Consider the following 24,203-nt stretch of genomic DNA (forward strand, 5'->3'; position numbering starts at 1 on the left):
CTTGTGGTAACACTAGCACAACTTATAGATTGGTTTGCCAAACAACCCTCCACATTATGGGGAGAAATAGAGCAATCCTTGATACCAGGAGGATCGCTATATGATTATGTAGTTGTTCATGCTTACATAACACAAAACTTCCCTTACCTATGCTATCTTCACTTCATGCATGGAAAACTATGGTAGCCACCACATCCCTAGAGACTCCAAATCTGCCCTTCTTAATTCCATTATCGTCCCTTTCGCTACTTATTCCCGACCTAAGCATGGACAAATTAATGATGTTAGGGTTACATAGCTTGACAGATATATACTCCAACGACAAACTGAAAACATTTGAGTTCCTACAGCGGGAATATAACCTACTCAATTCAGAACATTTTACCTATACTCGAGTTGCATCCTATCTCAAAAGTAGATGAATTACCCATCATTTGTACTGGAAAGCCAAAACGTACCTTACCAATGTAATTCATCGTAAGGGAGGCATTTCACTCTTCTACCAATTTCTTAACAACAAATCAACCTTCCCCAAATCAAATCCCATACTGGCATGGGAGCGTGATCTTCAACAATCCTTCACATCAGACCAATGGCCCAGAGCCATAAAATATACCATCACTGCTACAAAATGCACTAATCTATGAGAACTCTCTCATAAGGTTACAAAAAGATGGTATCTTACTCCACATAAACTTGCAAAGTTTGACCCATCTACCTCTGCCATGTGCTGGAGAAACTGTTAGCGGGCGGGCAGTATTCTCCACATAATATGGACTTGCGTGAAAATCTCCAGATACTGGGAAGAAATATTTATTATATTTCACCAAGTAACAGGCCTGCAACTCCATCCCTCTCCCCCCTTAACAATACTACATGTAGGAATAGAGGACATCCCAAAGCTCCATAGGAACTTCTCCATTCACCTCTTCCTAGCTTCTAAACTAGTATTACTGAGACATTGGAGAGCCCAAGAACCACCTGAAGTGAAAAAAAACGATACGCGCTCTCCACACTCACTACACATACGAGAGTATGCTTGCAGGTATAGAGGACAAATACGATACCTTCCGGCCCCATGGCAGAATTGGGAACACTGGTATAACATCCATAAAACCACCTATGAATGAATCTTAAAGAATGCACCGACACTAGCACATTTCCACCTACTTCCTCAGCCCGCTTGATCCATGGCTCACTATGTTTGTCTAGTTCTAAAGTTCCTTAGTTTGGTTATGACTAATATATACTGGTGAATACTGACTAATGGACCTTATTATTGAAAATCCAGCTTATTTTTACAACAGATCTCGTAAATCTGAATGCACACTCTCTTGGCAGCCACAGCTTGCTCCCAAATGGGGTGATTGACCGAGGGTAGCGGAACTGTATCTAATGTCGAACACAAGGAGTTATTCGTTAATAATGTATGGAAGTATGTTCCTGTTGTAAGAATTATCTTCTGTAATGTTACTGGTCATTCACAATGTATAGTTGGATATTCACCGTGTAAGGCCGCGTACACACGCGCGGACTGTTTGCCCAACCTTGTTCGTCAAACAGTTTGGGCAAACAGTCCGCTCAAAATTTGCATGAGCGGACTTGCCCACACACGAGCGGACTGTTTGACGAACAAGGTTGGGCAAACAGTTCGCTCAACTTTTGAAATGAACGGACTCGCCCACGTAAGGAGGAGGCAAATCCGCCCATTTCGAGCGCGTGTACAGGTAGGCGGGGCCCGCGAAGGAGACGTCGCGGGCTCCGCCGCCTGGAATGGGCTTAAAGGGGAACCCCAACGCCAAAAAAAATCGGCGTGGGGGTTCCCCCCAAGTCCACACCAGACCCTTGTCCGAGCACGCTACCCGGCCGGCCAGGAAAGGGGGGCGAGCGAGCGCGCGCGCCCCCTCCTGAGCCGTACCAGGCGCGTGCCCTCAACATGGGGGGTGCCTTGGGGAAGGGGGGGCCGCGCGGCCCCCCCACCCCAAAGCACCTTGTCCCCATGTTGATGAGGACAAGGGCCTCTTCCCGACAACCCTGGCCGTTGGTTGTCGGGGTCTGCGGGCGGGGGGCTTATCGGAATCCGGGAGCCCCCTTTAAGAAGGGGGCCCCCGGATACCGGCCCCCCACCCTATGTGAATGAGTATGGGGTACAATGTACCCCTACCCATTCACCTGTGAAATAAAGTACAAAAAAAAACACAACACATGGAAAAAGTATTTTATTGCACAGCTCCGGGGGTCTTCCGTCTTCGGGGGTCTTCTCGCCGGACTCCTCCGCTATGTGTGTGTAGCTCTTTTACTAGCGGAGGAGTCCGGCTTTCTTCCTCCCCGCCGCCGGCCTCTTCTCCCGACTTCGGGGGTCTTGTCCCCCTCTTCGGTTCTTCTGCCGGGCCACCGCGCCTGGTCCGGTGGCCCGGTCTTCTGTCGCCGTCTTCCGTTCTTCTGTCGCCGCCTTCGGTTCTTCTGCCGGGCCACCGCGCCTTCTTGTAGCTCTTTTACAGGCGGTGGCCCGGTCTTCTGTCGCCGCTGTCGTCGCCGCCGCCGCCGCCGCCTTCCGTTCTTGTTCTTCTTCTTGTTCTTCTTCTTCTTCTCCTGGAGATGTTGACTCGACGATCTCTCCGGCCGGAATGCCAGAGCCGCGCTGTGCGGTCACTTATATAGTGACAATGGGGCGGTGTCACATGGTATATGTCACATGGGTTGGTCACATGGTGACCCCGCCCCCTTACGATGTCATAGTCCCCATGTGACATCAACCCATGTGACCAACCCATGTGACATATACCATGTGACACCGCCCCATTGTCACTATATAAGTGGCAGCGGAGCGTGTCCCTGGCATTCCGGCCGGAGAGATCGTCGAGTCAACATCTCCAGGAGAAGAACAAGAAGAACAAGAAGAAGAACAAGAACGGAAGGCGGCGACGGCGACAGAAGACCGGGCCACCGCCTGTAAAAGAGCTACAAGAAGGCGCGGTGGCCCGGCAGAAGAACCGAAGGCGGCGACAGAAGAACGGAAGACGGCGACAGAAGACCGGGCCACCGGACCAGGCGCGGTGGCCCGGCAGAAGAACCGAAGAGGGGGACAAGACCCCCGAAGTCGGGAGAAGAGGCCGGCGGCGGGGAGGAAGAAAGCCGGACTCCTCCGCTAGTAAAAGAGCTACACACACATAGCGGAGGAGTCCGGCGAGAAGACCCCCGAAGACGGAAGACCCCCGGAGCTGTGCAATAAAATACTTTTTCCCCTGTGTTGTGTTTTTTTTTGTACTTTATTTCACAGGTGAATGGGTAGGGGTACATTGTACCCCATACTCATTCACATAGGGTGGGGGGCCGGTATCCGGGGGCCCCCTTCTTAAAGGGGGCTCCCGGATTCCGATAAGCCCCCCGCCCGCAGACCCCGACAACCAACGGCCAGGGTTGTCGGGAAGAGGCCCTTGTCCTCATCAACATGGGGACAAGGTGCTTTGGGGTGGGGGGGCCGCGCGGCCCCCCCTTCCCCAAGGCACCCCCCATGTTGAGGGCACGCGGCCTGGTACGGCTCAGGAGGGGGCGCGCTCGCTCGCCCCCCTTTCCTGGCCGGCCGGGTAGCGTGCTCGGACAAGGGTCTGGTGTGGACTTGGGGGGAACCCCCACGCCGATTTTTTTCGGCGTTGGGGTTCCCCTTTAAGCCCATTCCAGGCGGCGGAGCCCGCGACGTCTCCTTCGCGGGCCCCGCCTACCTGTACACGCGCTCGAAATGGGCGGACTTTCCGAGCGGGAACAGTCCGCTCATTTCGAAAGTACAGCGGACAAGCCCACACACGGGCGGACTGTTCGCTCAAACACAGTTTCAGCGGACAGTTTTTCGGAATTTCCGAAAGACTTTGTCCGTCCAACTGTCCGCTGAAACTGTCCGCTGAAAGCCCACACACGAGCGGACTGTCCGCCCAAACACTGTTCAGCGGACAAGGTTGGGCGAACAGTCCGCCCGTGTGTACGCGGCCTTACTTGAAAAATTTTATAAAGAAATATTTAAAAATAAATAAATAACCAGGCCATTTTTTGTGATACGGCACTGTGTCGCTTTAACTGACAATTGCGCAGTCATGCGATGCTGCACCCAAACAAAATTGACTTCCTTTTTTCTCCACAAATAGATCTTTCTTATGGTGGTATTTGATCATCTGTGCAATTTTTATTTTTTGTGCTATAAACAAAAAAAGAGTGACAATTTAGAAAAAAACACAATATTTTGCACGTTTTGCTTTAATAAATATCCCATTTTTTTTTTAAAGATAATTATTTTCCCTGTTTAGGCAGATATGTATTCTTCTACATATTTTTGGTAATAAAAATTGCAATAAGCATATATTGATTGGTTTGCGCAAAAGTTATAGAGTCTACAAAATAAGGGATAGATTTATGGCGTTTTTATTTTTATTTTTTCTAGTAATGGCAGTGATCAGTGATTTTTTTTTTTTTAATAACATTTTATTGAAAGAGTTAGAACATTACATAATATCATCATCAGCAGGTATAAGTATACATTTTTTCATAAAGTACAGTATACAAGGCAAAATAAGACAACAAGACGAGTCTCGCATCATCTCAAAAAAACATAAAAGAGAAGGAAAAGGATAAAAGGAACTTAATCGAGAGCGGACACTGATCCCCTCCCAAGTATGACTAGAAAAATATGAGGAGGCTATAGCTGGATGGATCTAATGACCATAAGGCTCTAAACTAACCTCATATGGCTAACAACAAATGCAGTATATAACAGATGGAAGGATGGGAGAGGGGTGGGGGAGGAAAAGGGGGGGTGGGGGGGCCTAAATCCAATACTCCATTTGGAGGGAAAACATCCAGTAGTAGAAAGGGTCATGTTCGACAAGGATCTTTGTAGACAAAGGAGAGTTCGTCAAGGTGAGTTTGGTCGTGTGGAGAGAGCTGCGCCCTAATAAAGAGGTCCCATCTGTCGTGGAGGCGTTTGGAAGCCTTCTGTTGGTCCAGGTTGGTATTGATCTTGTCCCGAAAAGGAGCTGTAGTAGGTCTCTTTCGTCCTGGGAGATGGAAGGCTTGGCTGTAGAGGTCCAGTTAGCCAGTATGGCCCTTCTTGCTAACAGGAGGCAGATCAAGGACCAATCTTTCCCCGGAGGGCTGGGGGCGGTGGACCAGGGGAGTAGTGTGGGGTCCCAGTGTCCAAAGATGAGGAGGAGTGGGTTCTTGGGGAGCTTCAACAACGTAATGCGGAATATATAAGCCAGAACCTGGTCCCAGAAGGTAGCAATATAGGTGCAAGTCCAGTATCGGTGTACAAGAGAAGGCTTGGGTTGCTGGCACAATGGGCACATTGAGGGCAAGGTTGAGGCTGAGGAAAGTTTAGAAGTAGGAAGAAAAGGAATATGGGCGCGGTGTGTGATCTTCAGCTGTGTTTCCCTCCACGATTCGTTAGGAACCAGATTGTATACTGAATTGAGGCCTTGCAAGATTTTGTCTACTATGTCTTCTTCTGGAAAGTCTTTTGCCCAATTTGACACAGAGGACGAGGCTAAAGAGGGAGTAGTTTTCAAAAGTAAAGGTTTGTATATGTCAGAGATTTTGCAGGTGTCGTTTTGTATGAGTGTTTCAAGGAACGAAGGCGCGAACCTTGTGGATTCGTTCCTGCAGGTTTTCTGAAGGAAGCTAACGCATTTACCATAATGGAAGGCCGAGGCATCCGGGAGAGAGAATCTTGTGGCTAAGGACCTGAATGATGCTACCCGACCAGATTCCGGATCACACAGGGAGAAGAAAGTGACGAGTCCCTTTTGGCGCCATTCATCATAAGGCTGTCGTTCCAGACCCGGAGTGAAATTTGGGTTCCCTTGGATCGGGAGGAATTTGGAGATGAAAGGGGACAGACGGAGGCTTTTCCTCACTTCCCTCCAGGCTATGGCAGTGTCTCTCAGCAAGAGGTTGTGTTGGTGCGGAGTTGGTATAGATTTCCACTTGCAGTGAAGAAGGGCAGTAAGGGAGTAGGGGTGGACCATTGCTGTCTCCAGACGAAAGTTAGAACATTGAGACTTTTGGGCGATCCAATCTAGGCTTACCCGCAAAAGACAAGCTAAATTATACAGTCTAAGATTAGGAAGACTAATACCGCCCTCGGTCCTGGGAAGATGTAGTTTCGAAAAAGCGATGCGCTGTCTTTTGTTTCGCCAAAGAAATTTTGATATTGCAGAGTTCAAAATTTGGATGTCTTTATGTCTGATAAGTAAAGGTATCGTTTGTAGAGGGTATAGTAGGCGTGCGAAACTGACCATTTTTACCAAGTGGCATCTTCCCAGGAGCGAGAGAGGCAGATCCATCCAGTTTTCCAGTTCCAAAATGATCTTGGCAAAGAGGGGGGGTAGTTCAGATGATAGAGGGAGGAAGGGAGTTTCCCTATCTTGATACCCAGGTAAGTGATATGTGACTTTGCTATCGAGAAGATGGAATTTTGAGTCCAGGCCGGAGGTGGAAGGGGACCGAGGGGCAATATCTCGCTCTTAGAATAGTTAATGCATAAACCGGAACATTTCCTGAATAGATCAAATGTGTTCTTTATCGTGGGCATATCTGCGGAAGGATTTGCGGAAAATATGAGGACGTCATCAGCAAAGAGTGACGTCTTCAAAAGTTGCTCCCCTATCTTAATGCCATTAATTGGGGCTACTGTTAACAAGTACCTAGAAAGTGGTTCCAGGGCCAAATTAAAGAGGAGAGGGGATAAGGGGCAGCCTTGTCTCGTGCCCTTATGTAGACGAAATTCATTCGAGAGCAAGCCAGCTGCAACCAATCTGGCTGCCGGAGAGGTATACATAGATTTTATGAGCTGTAGAAAAGGACCGGTGAAACCCATTTTGTTCAGAACCAGAGATAGCCATTCGATACTAACATTGTCAAAAGCCTTTTCGGCATCAAGAGTAATAATGGCAAAATCCCCGTTCGGGTTACATCTAGCGTGCTCTAGTGCCATCATCACTTTTCTGATGTTGATCGTGGCCGTTCTGCCCTTCACAAAGCCTGACTGGGCAGGGTGAATCAGAAAAGGGATGACGTCAGCTAGCCTTGTGGCTATTATTTTGGATAAAATCTTGACATCAAGATTTAGAAGCGAGATGGGCCTATAGGAGCCTGGTTCTAAAGGATCCTTCCCCTTTTTTTCCAGAAGTTTTACTATTGCCTGATTGCCCATAGGTAGATAGGGGCCACCCATCCATATGTGTTGGTAAACCTTTTCAAGCGTGGGTGCTAGGAGCGAGTTCAGGGATTTATAAAATTCGCCCGTCAGTCCATCTGGGCCAGGGGCTTTCGAGGATGCTAAAGTCTGGATCGTGTTGGTTATTTCCGCGAGAGATATGGGGGCATTAAGAGAGTCTAGTTGCGAGGGGGATATTTGGGTCAGAGTCACTTTGTCTATAAATTCGCGTGCCATGCACTCGTCGATGGGGTCGGCCGCATACAACGAAGTATAATAGCGCAGCATGGCTGAATTTATGCCCTTTTGCGACGTCGTTATAGAGCCATCCGGCTCCCGGATAGCTGGGATAATAGTTGGGCGGTAAGGACCCTTACATAGTCGGGCTAGCAGTTTGCCGGCCTTGTTCCCAAATTTATGAAGAGTGGCATCAAAGTGAGCTCTCTTAATCGATTCCAGGGTGTCGGCCCAAGTGTCAAATGACTGCTTGGCTATTCGCCAAGCTATCCGGTTCTCAGGTGTGTCATGGGTATAGAGTGATCGTTGAGCCTGGTGAAGTCTGGAACTGGCTGTGTTGTAATTAAGGTGTGCGTTCTTTTTGAAGGAGGAGGCGTATGAGATAATGCGTCCCCGAAGGAAAGCTTTCCCTGCGTCCCATAGCAGATTAGGATTATCCGTATGATCCGCGTTCGTTTGTGTGTACAGTTGCCATTCTTTTGTGATATAGGTGTGGAAATCCGCGTTGTGTTGGAGGAAAGCGGGGAAACGACAGAGTTTGGGATTTGGATGGATATCAGGAGTCTCTAGAGACACAGAAATAGGGGCATGATCGGAGATAGCAATATCATGTATCTCTGCGTCCGGGATTAATGGGAGTAGGTCATGTGAGCTAAATATGTAGTCAATCCTGGTGAATACATTGTGTGGATGTGAGTAAAAGGAGAACTCCCTATCAGTCGGGTGGTGTAAGCGCCATATGTCATGGAGACGAAGGGATTCCATTGTGTCTGCTAGCAAGGTGACATTGGTAGGAGTCAGTGAAGAGTCGAGTCGTCGTTTCGGTGATTTGTCATCAAGTGGGTGGAACACGGTGTTAAAGTCTCCCCCAACGACTTGGGGTAGTGATGGGTAGCCCAGGAGCCAAGTGGTCAGTGTGTTGAAGAACTGTTTCGTGGGACTATTAGGGGCGTAAATGTTGGATATCACTATTTCTTTCGTCCCTATGCGGACACGGATAGAGAGCAATCTGCCCTGAGTATCCGTGTCCGTTGACAATATAGTACATGGGAGATGCTTGTGTACAAGGATAAGGACTCCCGCTTTACGGCCTAAAGCTTCTGAGCCAGCCACCGCTCCCACCCAGAGTTTCTTCAGAGATGTCGAAGAACCTTCATCCGCTTAGAGGGAGAACGAAGGCCCTTCACATTCCACGAAATTATTCGCAGCATAATGGGATTAGGACAGGGGTATGGTGAGCAAATAGTAAAATCATTGGGAAACAGGAAGTTGAGCGCAGAGGGTAGTGGTCGTCTACACTGGAGCATATGTGTTTGGCCCTAGGAGGGGGGAAGTGTGTACTGTTAGTAAACTTAGGGAGTAGAGGGGGAGGAGTAGAGGGGGTGGGGTAGAACTGAAGCAGTAACCAAAGATAGGGTAAGCAGAAGTGAACATTATAGCTAACCAACTTCGCTTTTTTCTGCATGGGGATCACTGTGGAGACCAGTTCCCATAACCAGCCCAGTATCATGTCAGGGGCTCCAGCCCCTCGGAGATGGGGTATAAGATAGCAGCTGGGCATGCGAGATAACAGTGTGTGGAAGCAGGTCTGCACAAAGAAACCCAGGGGGAAGAGGGCATAGCTGAATACACAAAAAGATACCGTCAACACAAGTCATTAAACATAGCATACTACGTTAAGCAATATACCTGTATAGCTATGAACCATTGAAGGATGATAAAGAGTATAAATAAAATAAAACATAACGAAATAGTGCAACAGGCAAAAAAAGAAAGAAAAAAGTCAAATCGGTATGTAGGCAAACAGAGTCGCACATCCGATCAAGTAGTAACGGATATTACCTGAGAGGTGTGGACTGTCCAGGAGGGAGAGTCCAAAGTCAGAGCACCTAACCCAGGTATGGAGGAAGGCCAAACAGTGCCTTAAAGAAGGATACACTTGTGTGTGGAAACATCGGGGCCAGGCTTCGCCCCTCAGCGCGCGGTCAGGCCGTGTTGAGTTGGACCCGAAGCCCTGAAACGTTTGGGAGAGTCTTTTCGCGGGCTTCTCTGATCCAGGGCTCAGTTGATTGGTGGGGCCTTGGGCGTGGGGCTGTGGTGGGAGCTTGAGCGTGACGATTTCAAGTAGGAAGATGCCTCATCCGGGTCTTGAAAGGACAGTTGTTCACCAGAGGGCGTTTTGATCCGGAGGGTAGCCGGGAATGCCAGTGTGAACTTGATTTGCCGCTGGTGAAGTTCTGCACAAATATGCTGAAAGGCTTTGCGTCTTTTGGAGACGTCCACCGAATAGTCGGCAAAAATCAGAATGCGGACTCCGTCTATCTGCAGGGATCTGGATTGCCGGTATTGTTGCAGTATGGCGGCTTTGTCCGAGTAATTAAGATACTTGGCTATGATCGGGCGTGGTGATTTGCGTTCCGAGTTGAAGGCACCCACGCGGTGTGCGCGTTCCACGGTGCATGGGCCTCCCAGACCCAGAGCTTCAGGAATGAGACGAGCGCAAAGTTCCATTAAGGCAGATTGATGAAGCGATTCAGGCAAACCTACAAAACGCAGGTTGCTCCTCCTGGACCTGTTCTCGAGGTCGTCGAGTGTTTCCAGTATGAATTTGTTCGTTCTGTCCTGAGCATGTTCCAGAGATTGCGTCTGGTAAAGTTCCTCTTCAATGGTGGATATGCGATGCTCTGCTTCATTCAGCCTGGAAGCATGTTCCCCCAGCTGGGCTTGGACCTTCTGCATGCCTGAGCTGACAGCCTTCTCCACTGATGCAGCTATCATAGGGGAGAGGAGAGCAGCCACGGCCTGTGCCAGGAGTTCCGTGTGGTGGTCCTGTGTCAGTGAAGGCATGAGAGGTTGCTGTAGAAAGGTAGAAGTGTCAGGGCTGGATGGAGGAGGGGGGGCCTGGAGCTGTGGTGGTAGTGTGTCTCTGATAGTGGGTTGAAGATTGAGCCTTTCTCCTACCTCCATCGCTGGTGCCATCTCCTCAGGCTGGGCCGCACATGCCGGATCCACGTAGGCCGAAGCCGGGGCCTCGATTTGCGGCGGGGCCGGCCGCGCAGCGGCGGCCGCGTACGATCGTGGCCCGGTTTTTTCAACAAACCGGTCCATCTCGTGGCCGGGGTCGTGGGGGAGGCTGCTGTAGCGATCGGGGCGGAAAAACGCAGATTTTTTTAGGCCGATGTGGCGGGCGGTTTGCGGGAGCTGTGAGGAGGACAGCTACTCCATGCGGCGCCGAAACCGGAAGTCGATCAGTGATTTTTATCATGACTGTGACATTATGGAGGACACATCAGGCAATTTTGACACATTTTTGGGACCATTGGCATTAATACAGCGATCTGTGCGATTAAAATTGCATTGATTACTGTAAAAATGTCACTGGCAGTGAACGGGTTAACACTAGGGGGCATTGAAGGGGTTAATATGTATCCTAGGGAGTGTTCTAACTGAAGGGTGGTGAGACTGTGCAGGGAAACTAACAGATCGCTGTTCATACTCTGTATGAACATACGATCTGTCAGTTAACTGCTCAGAGAACGGGAAACTGTGTGGTTCTCCATGTGCCCCAAGCGATCGCGGGAGCCCAACGGCGATCGGGTGGCTGGGCACTCGCATGGGCTAGAGGAGCGAGCGGGGGGGGTGTAAGCGCCCCCTAGTGGCTGTTTATACTACCGCCGAAGCATGACTGCAATTTGCGCAGCCGAGCTATGCTGCCGCAGTACAACTGGGGCGGCTGGTTGGCATGCGGTTAAAGTTCAGTGTTTTCATATTTCCTTATGTGTTTGTTGCTTACAGCTAACATTAAATGAAATATTGTTATGGTCACTGCTACCCAGATATTCTTTTATATGAATATTGGTAATATACTCTGCATGGTTTGAGATCATCAGGTCCAGCAGAGCATCATTCCTAGTTGGGGGCCTCAATAAACTAAAATTATCTTGTCATAGATTTATACATTTTTGCCCTTTAACTGTTCCAGCAGTGTCATTACGCCAGTCAATTTACAGGTATTTAAAATCCACCATTATTATGACTGTCCCACCCCCTGCAGCCGTTTCTATCTGTGCCAGGAGCTGTGTCAACACCTCTTCATTAACACTGGGAGGTCTATAATAAACTCCAATGATGAACTTTGCGGTACGCACACTCATGTACAATTACATCCATAATGCTTCAGACTCATCACATTCTCCATCAAATAGGTCCTCTTTCAAACTCGCTTTGAGATCACTTCTTACATAGAGATAGACACCACCACCCCTCTGTTTTACCCTGTTTTTCCAAAAGAGAGCATAGCCAGGAATATTAAAAGCCCAGTCATGAGAAAATTAAGCCAAGATTCAGCAATACCAATTTAATCATGGTTGTCCTTGTGCACCAGAGCTTCCAACTCATCTATTTTGCTTGACAGACTTCTGGCATTAGTGAACAATCACTTTAATTCATTGTCACATTTTGCACACTTATTTTGCATATTTTTTTTTATTTTAGTACAAATAGTACCATTTCCAATTGTTGTTACCTATTTAAAATAGCCGCACTGCCAAATTAAGGACATGTGTCAGGCATGGCACATGTGTCAACTTTCCCTGTCTAAGGGCAGACATGAGGTTTGTGCTATTATCACACAATCACCTCTGGGCCTGCCCCTGCAGAGCTACCAGAATCTCTGCTTCTGTGTGGCTTTTGTGCCCTAGACAGACTAGTTGAAGTCCTGCATGGCACCTTTCAGTCTGACTCATTGAATAGCCCTGTCATGGTTATGCAGTGATCTTCCTGTGTTTGCTTACCTTCCCTCATGTCTTCAGACTAGAAGCCAGCCACTTCCACCTGGTGGTTTTTATAACCTTTCCTCTAAGCATGGCTCCACCCCAGGCCTATCAGGGAGCCCTATATTAACCTGTGCACTGCAGGCCTCAGGGCTGATCAACCATTGTGTATTCTTTGTGTGTTAGCTTCCTGGTTCCTGCTGTGTGCTCTGCTACTGTTTTCCGTTACCGACTTTGGCGTGTCTGACTAGCCCTGTTTGCCTGTGATCCTGACCTTTTGGCGTGTACCCGACTATTCTTGTCTGCTTGTGGCCCGACCTTGGCTTTGTCCCTCACCATCCCTATCCTCCTGTTGCCTACTGTGGGTGTGAGCTGGGGGACCCTGGGGGTCACGACCTTGAGCCAGTTGCAGCCAAGTCCATCCTCACCACTCGAGGCTCTGGTGAACACCTGCTGGCTCTTAGACTCCGCGCCCCAGGGAATCTTACGCTCTAACCCCAGTGGGATCTGTCCCCCGTCTGCAGCAGTCAGCCGTAGGGTCCACAACCTTGCGGTGCACTCCGGATCCCTACGGTGTGCACCTGTCACCTCGCCTCAAGGTGACCTGACAAGCCCCTTGAACGCTTAGGGGTGCATGTAGTTCATAGGGCAATGCAGCAGAGAAGGGCATCGAGGAGGAGGGGGTGGAGCTGACAAATCCCACATCATCACCACTAGCTGTTTGGAGATGTGGTGGCACAACAAGCTTCAGCACTAAGCCTTGCCCTGCATTGTTCCGAGTTGCAAGCAAAGTTACCAACTGTGCTGTGAACAAAATATATTGTCCCTGACTATGCTTGCTGGACCATGTGTCAGCGGTAGCGTTCACCTTGTGGCTTATTGCCTTCCACATGAATGTAGCGAGCTTGAATAGCCTTACATGAAAATAAATAGTGATTGGGAACTTGCCATTGTGGTACAGCACATTCTGCAAATTCATGTAAGGGGGCAGAATCCACCATGTAAAGCCAGTAGCTTTGACAAGTTTGAATTTAGACACTGGGCATGTGGGTGGCAGCAAATGTATTTTTATTTTGAGAAATTTGTATGTCGTAGTCTACAGCTGGTGGTGTGCTACTGACAGACGTGCTGCAAGGATCTGGGACACCCTGTGCTATACCATTATCCCTGTCAGTGGAGGCTGCTGAGAGATCATGAGGTATAGCGGGGTTAGACCATAAAGGTGAGAAGTGAGGAGGGGCAGAATTTCATCCATTTTGTGTGACTTTCAGGTGGTCTTGCCAATGGACTGAGTGGTGGGTGGTTTAATGCCTTGTCAAGCATGTGGTACCCAAATGGCTGGTGTTTTTGCCATGCTTGATCTGCTTGCAAATTTCAAAAGTGCGATCGGCTGCACATGTGCTAAACATGGCTCAAACAGCTGAGCTGTGATAAGTGGGTCAGGAGATAACAGCTTCACAATCTGGTGGAACTGGGTGGCTGCTCTCTAATCTTCCATGATGGCTGCATCTTTGGGGTTGTGCCTCACCCTCACTTTCCTCCTCTGCTCTATTTAGCACTCAAGTCGCCTTAGTGACCTCATCATCATCATCACCCCCTCCATCCTCATTATCTCTGGAGACAACTTCGCAATACTCTGTGGCTGGGGGAACATGACTGCCAATTTGTTGTTTACCAGTGCTCTCCCCTCTCTGTAAGCTCAAGTTCCTACCTTCCTCAACCTCAGAACCAACATCTGATTCAAGTAATGGCTGTGCATTGTCAAGGACCAAGTGGCTGATGCTGTGTTCAAATAACTCAACTGACTCCTCCATGCCTGATGCTGGGGCTATGGCAGGAGTATCTGTGGACAAGGAGGCAGAATAAGCCACTCTGGCAGCTGCAGTGGACTGCGCACTAGTCTCTGCTTGGGTGAGGGAGGATGATAATGGTTTAGTAAGCCAGTCCACCACCTCCTCTGCATGCTATGGCTGGATGGTATGGGCAACATCACTAAACAGAATAAATGATGTCATGCCTGAGGACGAACAACATCCACCTTTGCTTGTGGACAGATATGCTGCTGGCCCCCTCACAGTGCCATAGGAATGTCTGCCTCTCCTTGTTGGCCTCCCAGACATGAAGGGAGGGGAGGGTACTTATTAACAAAATGTAATAAAGATGTGGAAATGTGTACATGGATGCCCTTTAACTTGAGCACTCACTACACAGACACACTGCACTGACACACTACAATATACTGCAGTAAAACTGCAGTGACGCACTGAAATATAATGAAATATACTGCATTAAGTTTACAGTAACGCACTAAAATATACCGTGTTAAACGTGTAGTAACACACTTAGTGTGTTACTGCATGTTTAACGCAGTATATATTAGTGCACTTCTACATGTTTAACACAGTATATTTGAGTGTGTTACTGTATGTTTAACGCAGTATATATCAGTGCGGTGCTTCACATTTAATGTAGTATATTTGAGTGCGCTACTGTACGTTTAATGCAGTATATAACAACAAACTGAAATATACCGTGTATACCGTGCAGTAACACACTCAAATATACTCCATTAAACGTACAGTAATGCACTGATATTTACTGTGTTAAATTTACAGTAACGCACTTAAATATACTAAAATGTTAAATGTGTACTAATGCACTAATATATACAACATTAAACGTACAGTAACACACTGATATATACTGCGTTAAACGTTGTAGTAATACACTGTAATATACTGTAATATACTGCGTTAAACGAGCAGTAACATACACAAATATATTGCGTTAAACATGCAGTAACACACTCAAATATAATGCACTGATATATACTGCATTAAATGTGCAATACTGAGCTCAAATATACTGCATTAAATGTGCATTAATGCACAGATATATACTGCGTTAAACATACAGTAACTCATTGATATATACTGCGTTAAAGTGGGGTACCCCCTAAAAAAAAAAATTAAAAGTCAGCAGCTACAAATACTGCAGCTGCTGGCTTTTAATAATCGGACACTTACCTGCCCCAGGGTCCAGCGATGCGGGGGAACGAAGCCCCCCCCCCCGTTCCCCACTCTGCTCGCGGCACCGTCATGCGTACTGTGGGCACCTGTGGCTTCACAGCCGGGCACCCACTGCGCATGTGCGAGCGGCGCAGGACGCCGTGATACGCCGTACAGTCACCTGGGGCACGTGACAGGTCCCAGGTGAATGTGCGGCATGAGGGGAAGTGATGTCACCAGCCCGGGCAATGAAGAAGGCAGACCACGAGGGACCCCTTAGCAACAGGTATTTAGAGGTGAGTAAAAAATTTTTTTTTTGCCAATTTTTTTTTTTACTTTTTTTTTACGAATTTTAAGCAGCTTTTAATTTTTTGGTGGCAACACCACTTTAAACGTGCAGTAACGAATGGATATATACTGCATTAAACGTGCATAAATGCACTGATATATACTGCATTAAACATACAGTAACGCACTGATATATATCGCGTATAACATGTAGAAAAGCACAGATATATACTGCGTTAAAGTGGTTGTAAACCCTTACAAACCACTTTGACCTACAGGTAAGCCTAGATTAAGGTCCAAGAAATATCTCCTAAACCTACATGGTTTAGGAGATATTTACCAAAACACAGGCACCGCTGTCTATGGCGCATGCGTCGTAGACAGCGGCTCGCAGGCGCACTGAGCGCTCCACTGTCAACGGCGATATGCCGCAAATGGCAGCTCCCGTGCACATGCGTGGGAGTGACATCATCGCGGCTTCATCGAATGACAGCGGCGGAGCAGCGAGACCCACCGAGACCCACCGAGACCCACCGAGAAGATGGATGCTCCGGACTACAGGGGACAGCGGTGACTTCTCTGGCTCCTGTGTCAGGTAAGGGACACATAATGGACTACTATGCGATGCATAGTAGTCCATTATGCTTTACCTTTGCAGGGAATCAAAGAGGAAGTAAACCCATCAGGGTTTACTTCCTCTTTAAATGTGCAGTAATGCACTGATATACTGTATACTGCAGGAAACCTGCCCTGACAAATTAAACTGACACAAAGGTAATAATGAATGGTCACACTACACACACAAAAACGTACATTAAAGTAAAAAATAAATGGTCACATTACACTCGCACTCAACTATCACTAGATTCACACTAAACTGATATTCTACACTGACAATAGAAGCACAATAGCACATTACAGCACATTAACTCGCTATTAGCACTGAACAGAGCCCTGTTCTATCTCTCTCCATGCCAATATCACACTACAAATTGTAGCTATAGGGAGAATATTTTTTTATAGTGTTATGCGAGACTAAGAGCAACGAGCCATGATTGGATAGAGTCACCATTACTTTCTCCAAATCATGGCTCTGACAGTGCTCTGTGCCCTGATTGGGCAAAGCTGTCATTGCTTCAGCTGATCAGGGCTTCCAATGCACTGTGCAGTGATGTAGTGTATGTGGTCGTTCGGGGGGCCGAACAAACAGTCAAACTCTTCGATAATTTGGGTGTTCATTGAACGGGCGAACAGCCAATGTTCGTCCCAAACTTATACTCATATTATACATTGGTGTACAATTGATATACACCAGATTGTAGATTTTACATATAGATTGATAGATTGCATTTAGAAAACATAGATCATGTAACGAATAATAAATACATTTTTAGATCCCTCCTCCAAAAAAAAATCCTAAAATTAATTAAAATACAGTTAAAGGTTACTAAAACCTTTGCATTATTTACATTTTGAATTGAATATCATGTAAAGGTTTTCAAAACATAAAGCAATAATGAATTTTTACCTTGGCAGGAATGGTCTGGCTGGGTTTTTATTTCTCTGCTTTGCTGAAATAGCTTTTTCATAGGAGACCATTGCAATCAGGTCATCCCAACCCTCTCGTGGCAGAAGGCCATATTGTTGTCGCACACGAGTTAAGCTGTGAGAACAAAAACATTTTATTTATTTTTTCCTTTTCTTTTCATTGTGTTTTATAATAGCAGTGTATCAGGATAACAGGGACACGTGAAAAGCTTTAACATATTTCCTTGTCTCTAAGTTCACTCAGCCACAAAGAGAAGAAGTTTGTTGAAGCCCACACTGAACTTGGGATAAACATAAACATTTCTCTTCTGGGGACAATGTCTTTGGTGAGGAGGAATTTCCAATGGGAACCAAAGGAGCAATAAAATGTAATGAACATTCTACCCGTCTCTCATCTTACTATTTTTGTGCCATTGTGTTGCTGATTTTAACTAGCTTTCTGTCCTGATGACAACTGGAACTAAAGGAAAATTTCCTAAAGAGGGCCAGAGGCAGCAAAAAAAAGTCAAGGATTCTTACTATTTCCTATTCCGCCCAAGTCTGAAGAAAAAGTTAGCAAAAATATATTTTAATTATCATTACTCCTAAGGAAATGGCTATGCCATGTGTCATTGCAGATCATTGCTTCTGCAGTTTCTGTCCTAATTAAAATACTAATATCGTTAGTAAATCTGCTTTCCAATGCAGTTCCATTACTAAAGCTGCTGTAGTTATTCTTTTATATTCATTTATATTTGTACAAAAGTACTTCCATTTCATTCTCACCCTTTGGCCTCAGCAAAAGTAGCCACACCCTAACAGGAAGTTGAATGTCACAGCAGCAAAAAAAGATTTGGAAGTAGTTGTGAATAATAGAAAGCACTTTTTTAGTTAAAAATGTATATTTGAATAGCATTTTTTTCTTTTTAAACCAGTCAGAAACCATGAAATCAGACCGAGATAGAAATATAGTTAAATCACACTTGTTTAATAATAAAAGTAAATAGAACAAACTAAGTCAAAACATAGCCAGAGGTCAGGAACCGGAACAGATAGTCACATAAGCCAAATGTCAGGGAGCAGGAGATGATTAGTAGGAGTAGTAAAACAACAAGCAGGATCTGGAGCCTGAAGGGATGTCAGCCAAGCAAGTCTTTTAACAGGAATACAGGAGAATGTCTCTGTGATGTTGACTAAGGCGAAGGCAGAGCTCCTCTGGACTGGATGGCTTAAGTAGGCAGGACTGATGAGCAGGATATCAGCAACAGCTGATTAACTGTGGAGAGATAGGAGCTGGCAATTAGCCGAAAGCTGAGCAGCCAGCTCAGAGAAGGAAGGGCTGAGTCCAGCCCTGACAGTACCCCCTCCTGAAGGACCCCTCCCCCTTGGAGGACCACCAGGCTTGAGGGGAAAATGAGTATGGAAATCATGGAGGAGGACAGGGGCATGTACGTCTGAGGATGAGACCCAAGAGTGTTCTTTCGGGCCGTACCCTTTCCAATGCACCAGGTACTGTATGCGCCCATGGAACCTACAGGAGTCAACAATGGACTGTACTTCATACTGTACTTCATACTTCTCATGGTTCTCAACCTGTACAGGACTTGGCGCCAAGGTGGTAAAGTGGTTGCAGCCCAAAGGTTTTAATAGGGAGACATGAAATACATTCGAAATACACATATTAGAAGAAAGTTCTAATACATAAGCCACTGGGTTAATTCTGCAAAGAATATGAAAAATCCCAATAAACCAAGGTGCGAACTTCAGTGAGGGAACACGAAGTCGGAGGTTGCAAGATGACAGCCAGACCCTGTCCCCAACCTGATAGGAAGGCGCAGGCAGGTGTCTGTGGTCAGCATGGAGTCTGTACCTATCATTAGCATTTCGTAAAGCCTCCTGGACTTGTGCCCAAGTGGAACCAAGACCACAGAGATGCTCCTCTAACGCAGAAATATTATGCGGAACAAACAAGTCAGGCAACATGGAAGGTTGGAAACCATAATTCCCCATTAATGGGGACAATCGGGAAGCAGAATTCAAGGCACTGTTGTGAGCAAGCTCTGCCCACCGTAATAGGTCTGACCAGTTGTTATGATGGTCAGAAATACAGCAACGTAGGAATTGCTCGAAGGACTGATTGACACGTTCTGTGGCCCCATTAGACTGTGGGTGATATGCAGAGGAGAAAGCAAGCTGAATTCCCAACTGTGCACAAAAGGCTCACCAGAACCGGGACACAAACTGACTACCCCTGTCCGAGACAATCACCTTGGGTAGCCCATGTAAGCAAAAGATCTCCCAAGCAAAAATGAAAGCCAGTTCCTTAGAAGTGGCGAACTCCTTAAGTGGAATACAATGACACATCTTTGAGAACCGGTCAACCACCATAAGAATAACTCTGTTGCCCTGGGAGTTGGGTAACTCCACAATGAAATCCATAGACAAGTGGGACCAGGCCCTCTCTCCACTGGGTATGGGTTGTAGGAGGCCCACTGGAAGGTGTTGTGGAGTCTTTCTCTGAGCACACACGGAACAGGCAGCTACAAAGGCAGTTACATCAGTGCATAGGCTAGGCCACCAGAATTGTTGGAAAATGTCCCAAAAGATTCATTCCTCCCAGGGTGGCCAGCAGCCTTGGGAGAATGATGAAAGAGACTCTCAAAGGCCTTTATGGACTCCGGAGACCAACTCTGTGGGTTAGTGTCCTTTCTGGTCATATCAGTCAGGGGCTTGACCAGAGATGAGAAGTTATGAATAAACATCCGATAATAGTTGGCAAAGCCCAGGAAACACTGCAGAGGACGTAAACCCATGGGTCGGGCCACTGTAGGACTGCTGAAAGTTTCTCTGGGTCCATCGAAAAACCAGTAGTGAAAATGACATAACCCAGGAATTTAATATGTTCACAATGGAACTCGCACTTCTCCAATTTACAATAGAGATCGTTCTCTCTTAGTTTCTGAAGCGCACAACAGACATCTGTGTGGTGATTCTCCAGGGACTTGGAAAATATGAGGATATCGTCAAAATAAACCACCACACAAAACTGCAACAAATCTCAGAGGACTGCCGGGTCGTTACAAAAGCCAAAACGCATTACGAGGTACTCATAGTGGCCTGTTCTGATATCCACTCATCACCCTCATTGATCCTCATGAGATTGTATGCCCCTCTCAAATCAAGCTTTGTGAAAACTGTCACTCCCTTGAGGCGGTCAAATAACTCTGTAATCAGTTGAATTGGATAGGCATTCTTAATCGTGAAAAAATTGAGACCCATATAATCAATACAAAGTCTCAGTTCACGACTCTTCTTCTTCACGAAGAAGAAACCAGTACCAGCAGGGGATGAGGATTTGTGGATGAAACCTCGAGAAAGTGCGTCTGCAACATACTCCTCCACGGCCTTATCCTCCAAGACCAATAAAGGGTAAACCTGGCCATGAAGGGGTATGGCATCAGGTTGAAGGTCAATTGCACAATCATACGGCCAGTGCGGAGGCAAACTACCGGCTTGACTTTTGTCAAAGACATCGCTAAAATCGCGGTACTCCTCAGGCAGGGAGGAGAGTGAAGAGGTGCATAGGACCTTGGCTACCTTCCGAAAGCATGTCTTACTGCATTGTGGTGACCAGGAGAGAACCTCAGCACGGAGTGAATCAAAACAAGGGTTGTGTCTCTGTAACTAAGGATAACCAATAACCAGTGGAAGCATAGGTGAGGAAATAACTTGGAATTCGATTATCTCATAGTGAAGAGCCCCTATGGCCATGGACAATGGAACCATCTCATTAATCACATGGGCAGGCTGCAGAGGTCTCCCATCAAGAGCCATAGAGGGTTTGGCCAGGCCAAGTCTCTCTCAGAAAGTAAAGATATCACAAAACCTACTTTGCTTCTGTCCATAGGAAATGCCTGGGACAGCATCTCAAAGTATATCTCAACCTGGTAGAGAAACCCTCTGCATTGAATTGGATCGCCCCCCCCAAATAGCTGGGGAAGTGGAGTGGAATCAGACATACCTCTCATAGAGGTAATACGTGAGACGGGTGCCTGCACAGAGACTGGCACAGCACCAGGGACAACCTGCAACTCAGGTTGTTCTGGAGCAGCCACAGTGGGAGATTCCAGGTGAACCGTGCAACTCCAGAGCATTTTTAATGCCATGGCAAACTGATCCATGTGGTGATCTTTCTCATTCAATCAGGAAAAAAAAATTACCAACAAGTGGATTGACTGTATCTTCTGAATTCATGGCCTTCGCCTAATGTCAGAAACCATGAAATCAGACCAAGACAGAAGTACAGTTAAATCACACTTGTTTAATAATAAAAGTAAATAGAACAAATGCAGTCAAAACATAGCCAGGTTTCAGGAACCAGAACGGAATGTCAGGGAGCCGAAGATGAGAGTAGTAAAACAGCAAGCAGGATCTGGAGCCAGAAGGCATGTCAGCCAAGCAGGTCTTTTAACAGAAATGTGGGAGATCATCTCTGTGATGTTGACAAAGGCGAAGGCAGAGCTCCTTTTGACTGGACGGCTTAAGTAGGCAGGACTAAGGAGCAGGATATCAGCAACAGCTGAGTAACTGTGGAGGGATAGGAGCTGGCAATTAGCTGACAGCTGAGAGTGGCCAACTCAGAGAAGGAAGGGCTGAGCCCAGCCCTAACAAAACCAGAGTTTAGTATCATGAAAGCATTAAAGTGACACTTAACTCTGGTTTAAAATAATAAATTCATGTATGTTTTCTTAGCTTAAAAAGTTCCTTTTTTTCGCAGCTTTGATCTGACTTCCTTGTTAGAGGGTGGCTATGTTCATTCTACATAGTCCCACTGTATATAGGATCATAGCCACCCTCCCATACTTGCTAATCAGATGGATTATGGGATTTTTAGGATGGTATTAGCTGGTTTAATAAAAGCCAGCTGAAATTTGACCTATGTGTACTGGAGTCGGTCCAACAGAAGCCGGCAAATCGGGTCATGACTGAAAAAAGTCTGCCGATCAGCTCGCAATTAGTGCTTTCAGTCAATGGAGAGTTCTGGCAGGGTCAGAACACAGTGGCATAGCATAGGAGATCGCTGTACTAATGTCAGATTGTTTGTACAGCGACTCCTTCTGAGCTGTCAGTTTTTTTGTTCAACCCAGCAGGGTTCAACGAAAAAAAACTGCTGGTGTGTACTAGGCTTTAGTAAAGACAGTACTGCTGACAGGAGAGGAGATTGCTTAAAAGAGAGGGGGATACCAAGGTTCAAAAAAGTCCTTTGCTGGGACACAGTGACACTTAACAGTGAGGAGAGGAGGAGTGTGTGAGAGCAAGGAACCAGGGACTGTGTGCCCCAACAGAGGAGGAGGGATATCCTGAAGCCCAGAAAAAAAGAGTATGTGAGGATAATAAGGAGAGCAGTCTGAAGAGAGAGAGAGAGAGGGAGAGAGAGAGTGTGGTGAGGTGACAGGTGTGAGGAAAACAGTTGAGACTGAGGAGAATGAGAGAGAGAGACTCTGGCAGCATAAAAGCGGGAGAAAGCCAAGCTCTTAAAAGAGACTGCCAGGAGAATGTTGCCTGGAGGTGGAGGAGTGAGGATGCCTGAGAGGAGCCAAGAGCAGAGACAGCCATGTGGTCAACTACTATTCCGTCCAGGGACTCTACTCCGCAGCCCTGTACCACCCAGCAGAGATGAACCACGCCTTTCAGGGATCAAGATACCCATCCGGGTATTGGGTCGGCCACTGCCTGTTCACCTTGTTTTGCTACCAGCAATTGGCCCTCAGCAAGAGATCCAGTGCCTTACAACATTGCTAGGAGCATTGGGAGCCTGATCCAGAACCTAGGACTATTGTTGTGTCATTGCACTGAAGACTGGTGAGCGGGTGTAAACCCAACATCCCTTTTTAGTGTCACAGGATGCTTGTTTGGAGCTACCATCTCTTGTAGTTTGCCCTTTTAAATCTCTACCTAACGGAACATTCTAGACGATTACTGCTCCATGCAAGCTTGTGTAAACCTACTCTTAAAACACGGGCCCCACTGTTTGCTAGCAGAAGACACTAGTATTCTTCACCTTAGAACCTGCAATATTACAGAACTGTGCTTACTGTACCTGTGTAACCCTTTTCTTTTCATTGTGTGTTTGCCTCTCAAAGGTGTTTGCGATCCAGACGGAGCTGAGAAGTTGACAAGTCTTTTTTCCTTCCTCTCAGAGCCTGTGTTCAGGGCATATAGATTACTGCCCTTTCTTTACTTGCAGTTGCTAAGTATTGAAGGTTGTCTTTTCTAATGTGTTAGTTATTTGTAGCAAGGTTTAACAGTGTTGTAAGTTTCCATATGCTTTAAGCCGTGCTAATATCTTCAACTCGTTTATCACTACTAGGTGTGTGTCTATTTTTGGTGATAATCCACAGCCATGATAAAGGTATTTACCTCAGGTTTCCTAAATGTGTTTCCATTTTTTTTTTTTTTTAACCAGGTGTGTCAGAGGGGCTGAGGTTGTTCTTGGAGTTGAGGCGCAGAACAGAGAACCCAAAATGTAACCAGCGACTTCTTCATCAATAACTGCACTGATTCATTTGGTGTTTTCCTAGTGACTGGAGTGGAGTCCAACATTTTGCCCCTCAGTCCATGGGGTTTTGTGGAAATGTTGACATTCATTTAGACTTGCTTCAATAATCCAACAGAGAGTACTAGTGGTGAGAAGGGCAGGAATAGGGTTAGCTATTAGCAGCCCCTTACCTAGCATTCCTACTGGTTTCTCTGTAACAGACAGAGTAACAAATATGGGAATGTCTTACAGGACTGTCACCACGGTAAGGCTGATGTTGCTGATCCTGGCCACAAATTATTTAAACAAACAGTCTTTCATGGACTGATTGATTTCTGTTACAGACATTATGGACATATAATAGTATGCCTCAGATTCACTGGCTGGCCATTAATTGAGAAATGGATGACAACTCAGGTTCCAAAAAAAACTCTATTAACAAACTTTGGAGTTATGCTTTATTTATACATTTACCTTTCTTGGAGATCTGCCCAGGTCCCAGCAGTTTTGCTTGATGCCATTAGCTAATTCTGCAAAATTAAAGAACAAAGGAAAAAATATTGTAAAACTGAACATGGTAAGTGAAGGAAATGCAGTAATTTGAGATTTAAATAATTTAGCAGCATTAT

At 46.5% G+C, this 24,203-nt stretch overlaps 1 protein-coding gene across 3 annotated transcripts in view; it reads right to left on the reverse strand.

Annotated features, from left to right (window-relative positions):
• The window catches only part of LOC143933862 (uncharacterized), a 164,861-nt gene that overhangs the window by 96,001 nt on the left and 44,657 nt on the right, over positions 1 to 24,203 (reverse strand). For all 3 annotated transcript variants that reach the window (XM_077456949.1, XM_077456947.1, XM_077456948.1), the window contains 2 exons: positions 24,049 to 24,104; positions 17,038 to 17,172 (listed from right to left, as the gene is read on the reverse strand). In XM_077456949.1, coding sequence (XP_077313075.1) covers positions 17,038 to 17,172; positions 24,049 to 24,095 — 182 coding nt within the window. In that variant the 5' untranslated portion in view covers positions 24,096 to 24,104. The remainder of the gene's footprint in view (positions 1 to 17,037; positions 17,173 to 24,048; positions 24,105 to 24,203) is intronic.

This window comes from Lithobates pipiens, unplaced genomic scaffold (genome assembly GCF_037356315.1).
Source record: "Lithobates pipiens isolate NorthernLeopardFrog02 unplaced genomic scaffold, aLitPip1_a1.2 Scaffold_27, whole genome shotgun sequence".
NCBI classification, from domain to species: domain Eukaryota; kingdom Metazoa; phylum Chordata; class Amphibia; order Anura; family Ranidae; genus Lithobates; species Lithobates pipiens.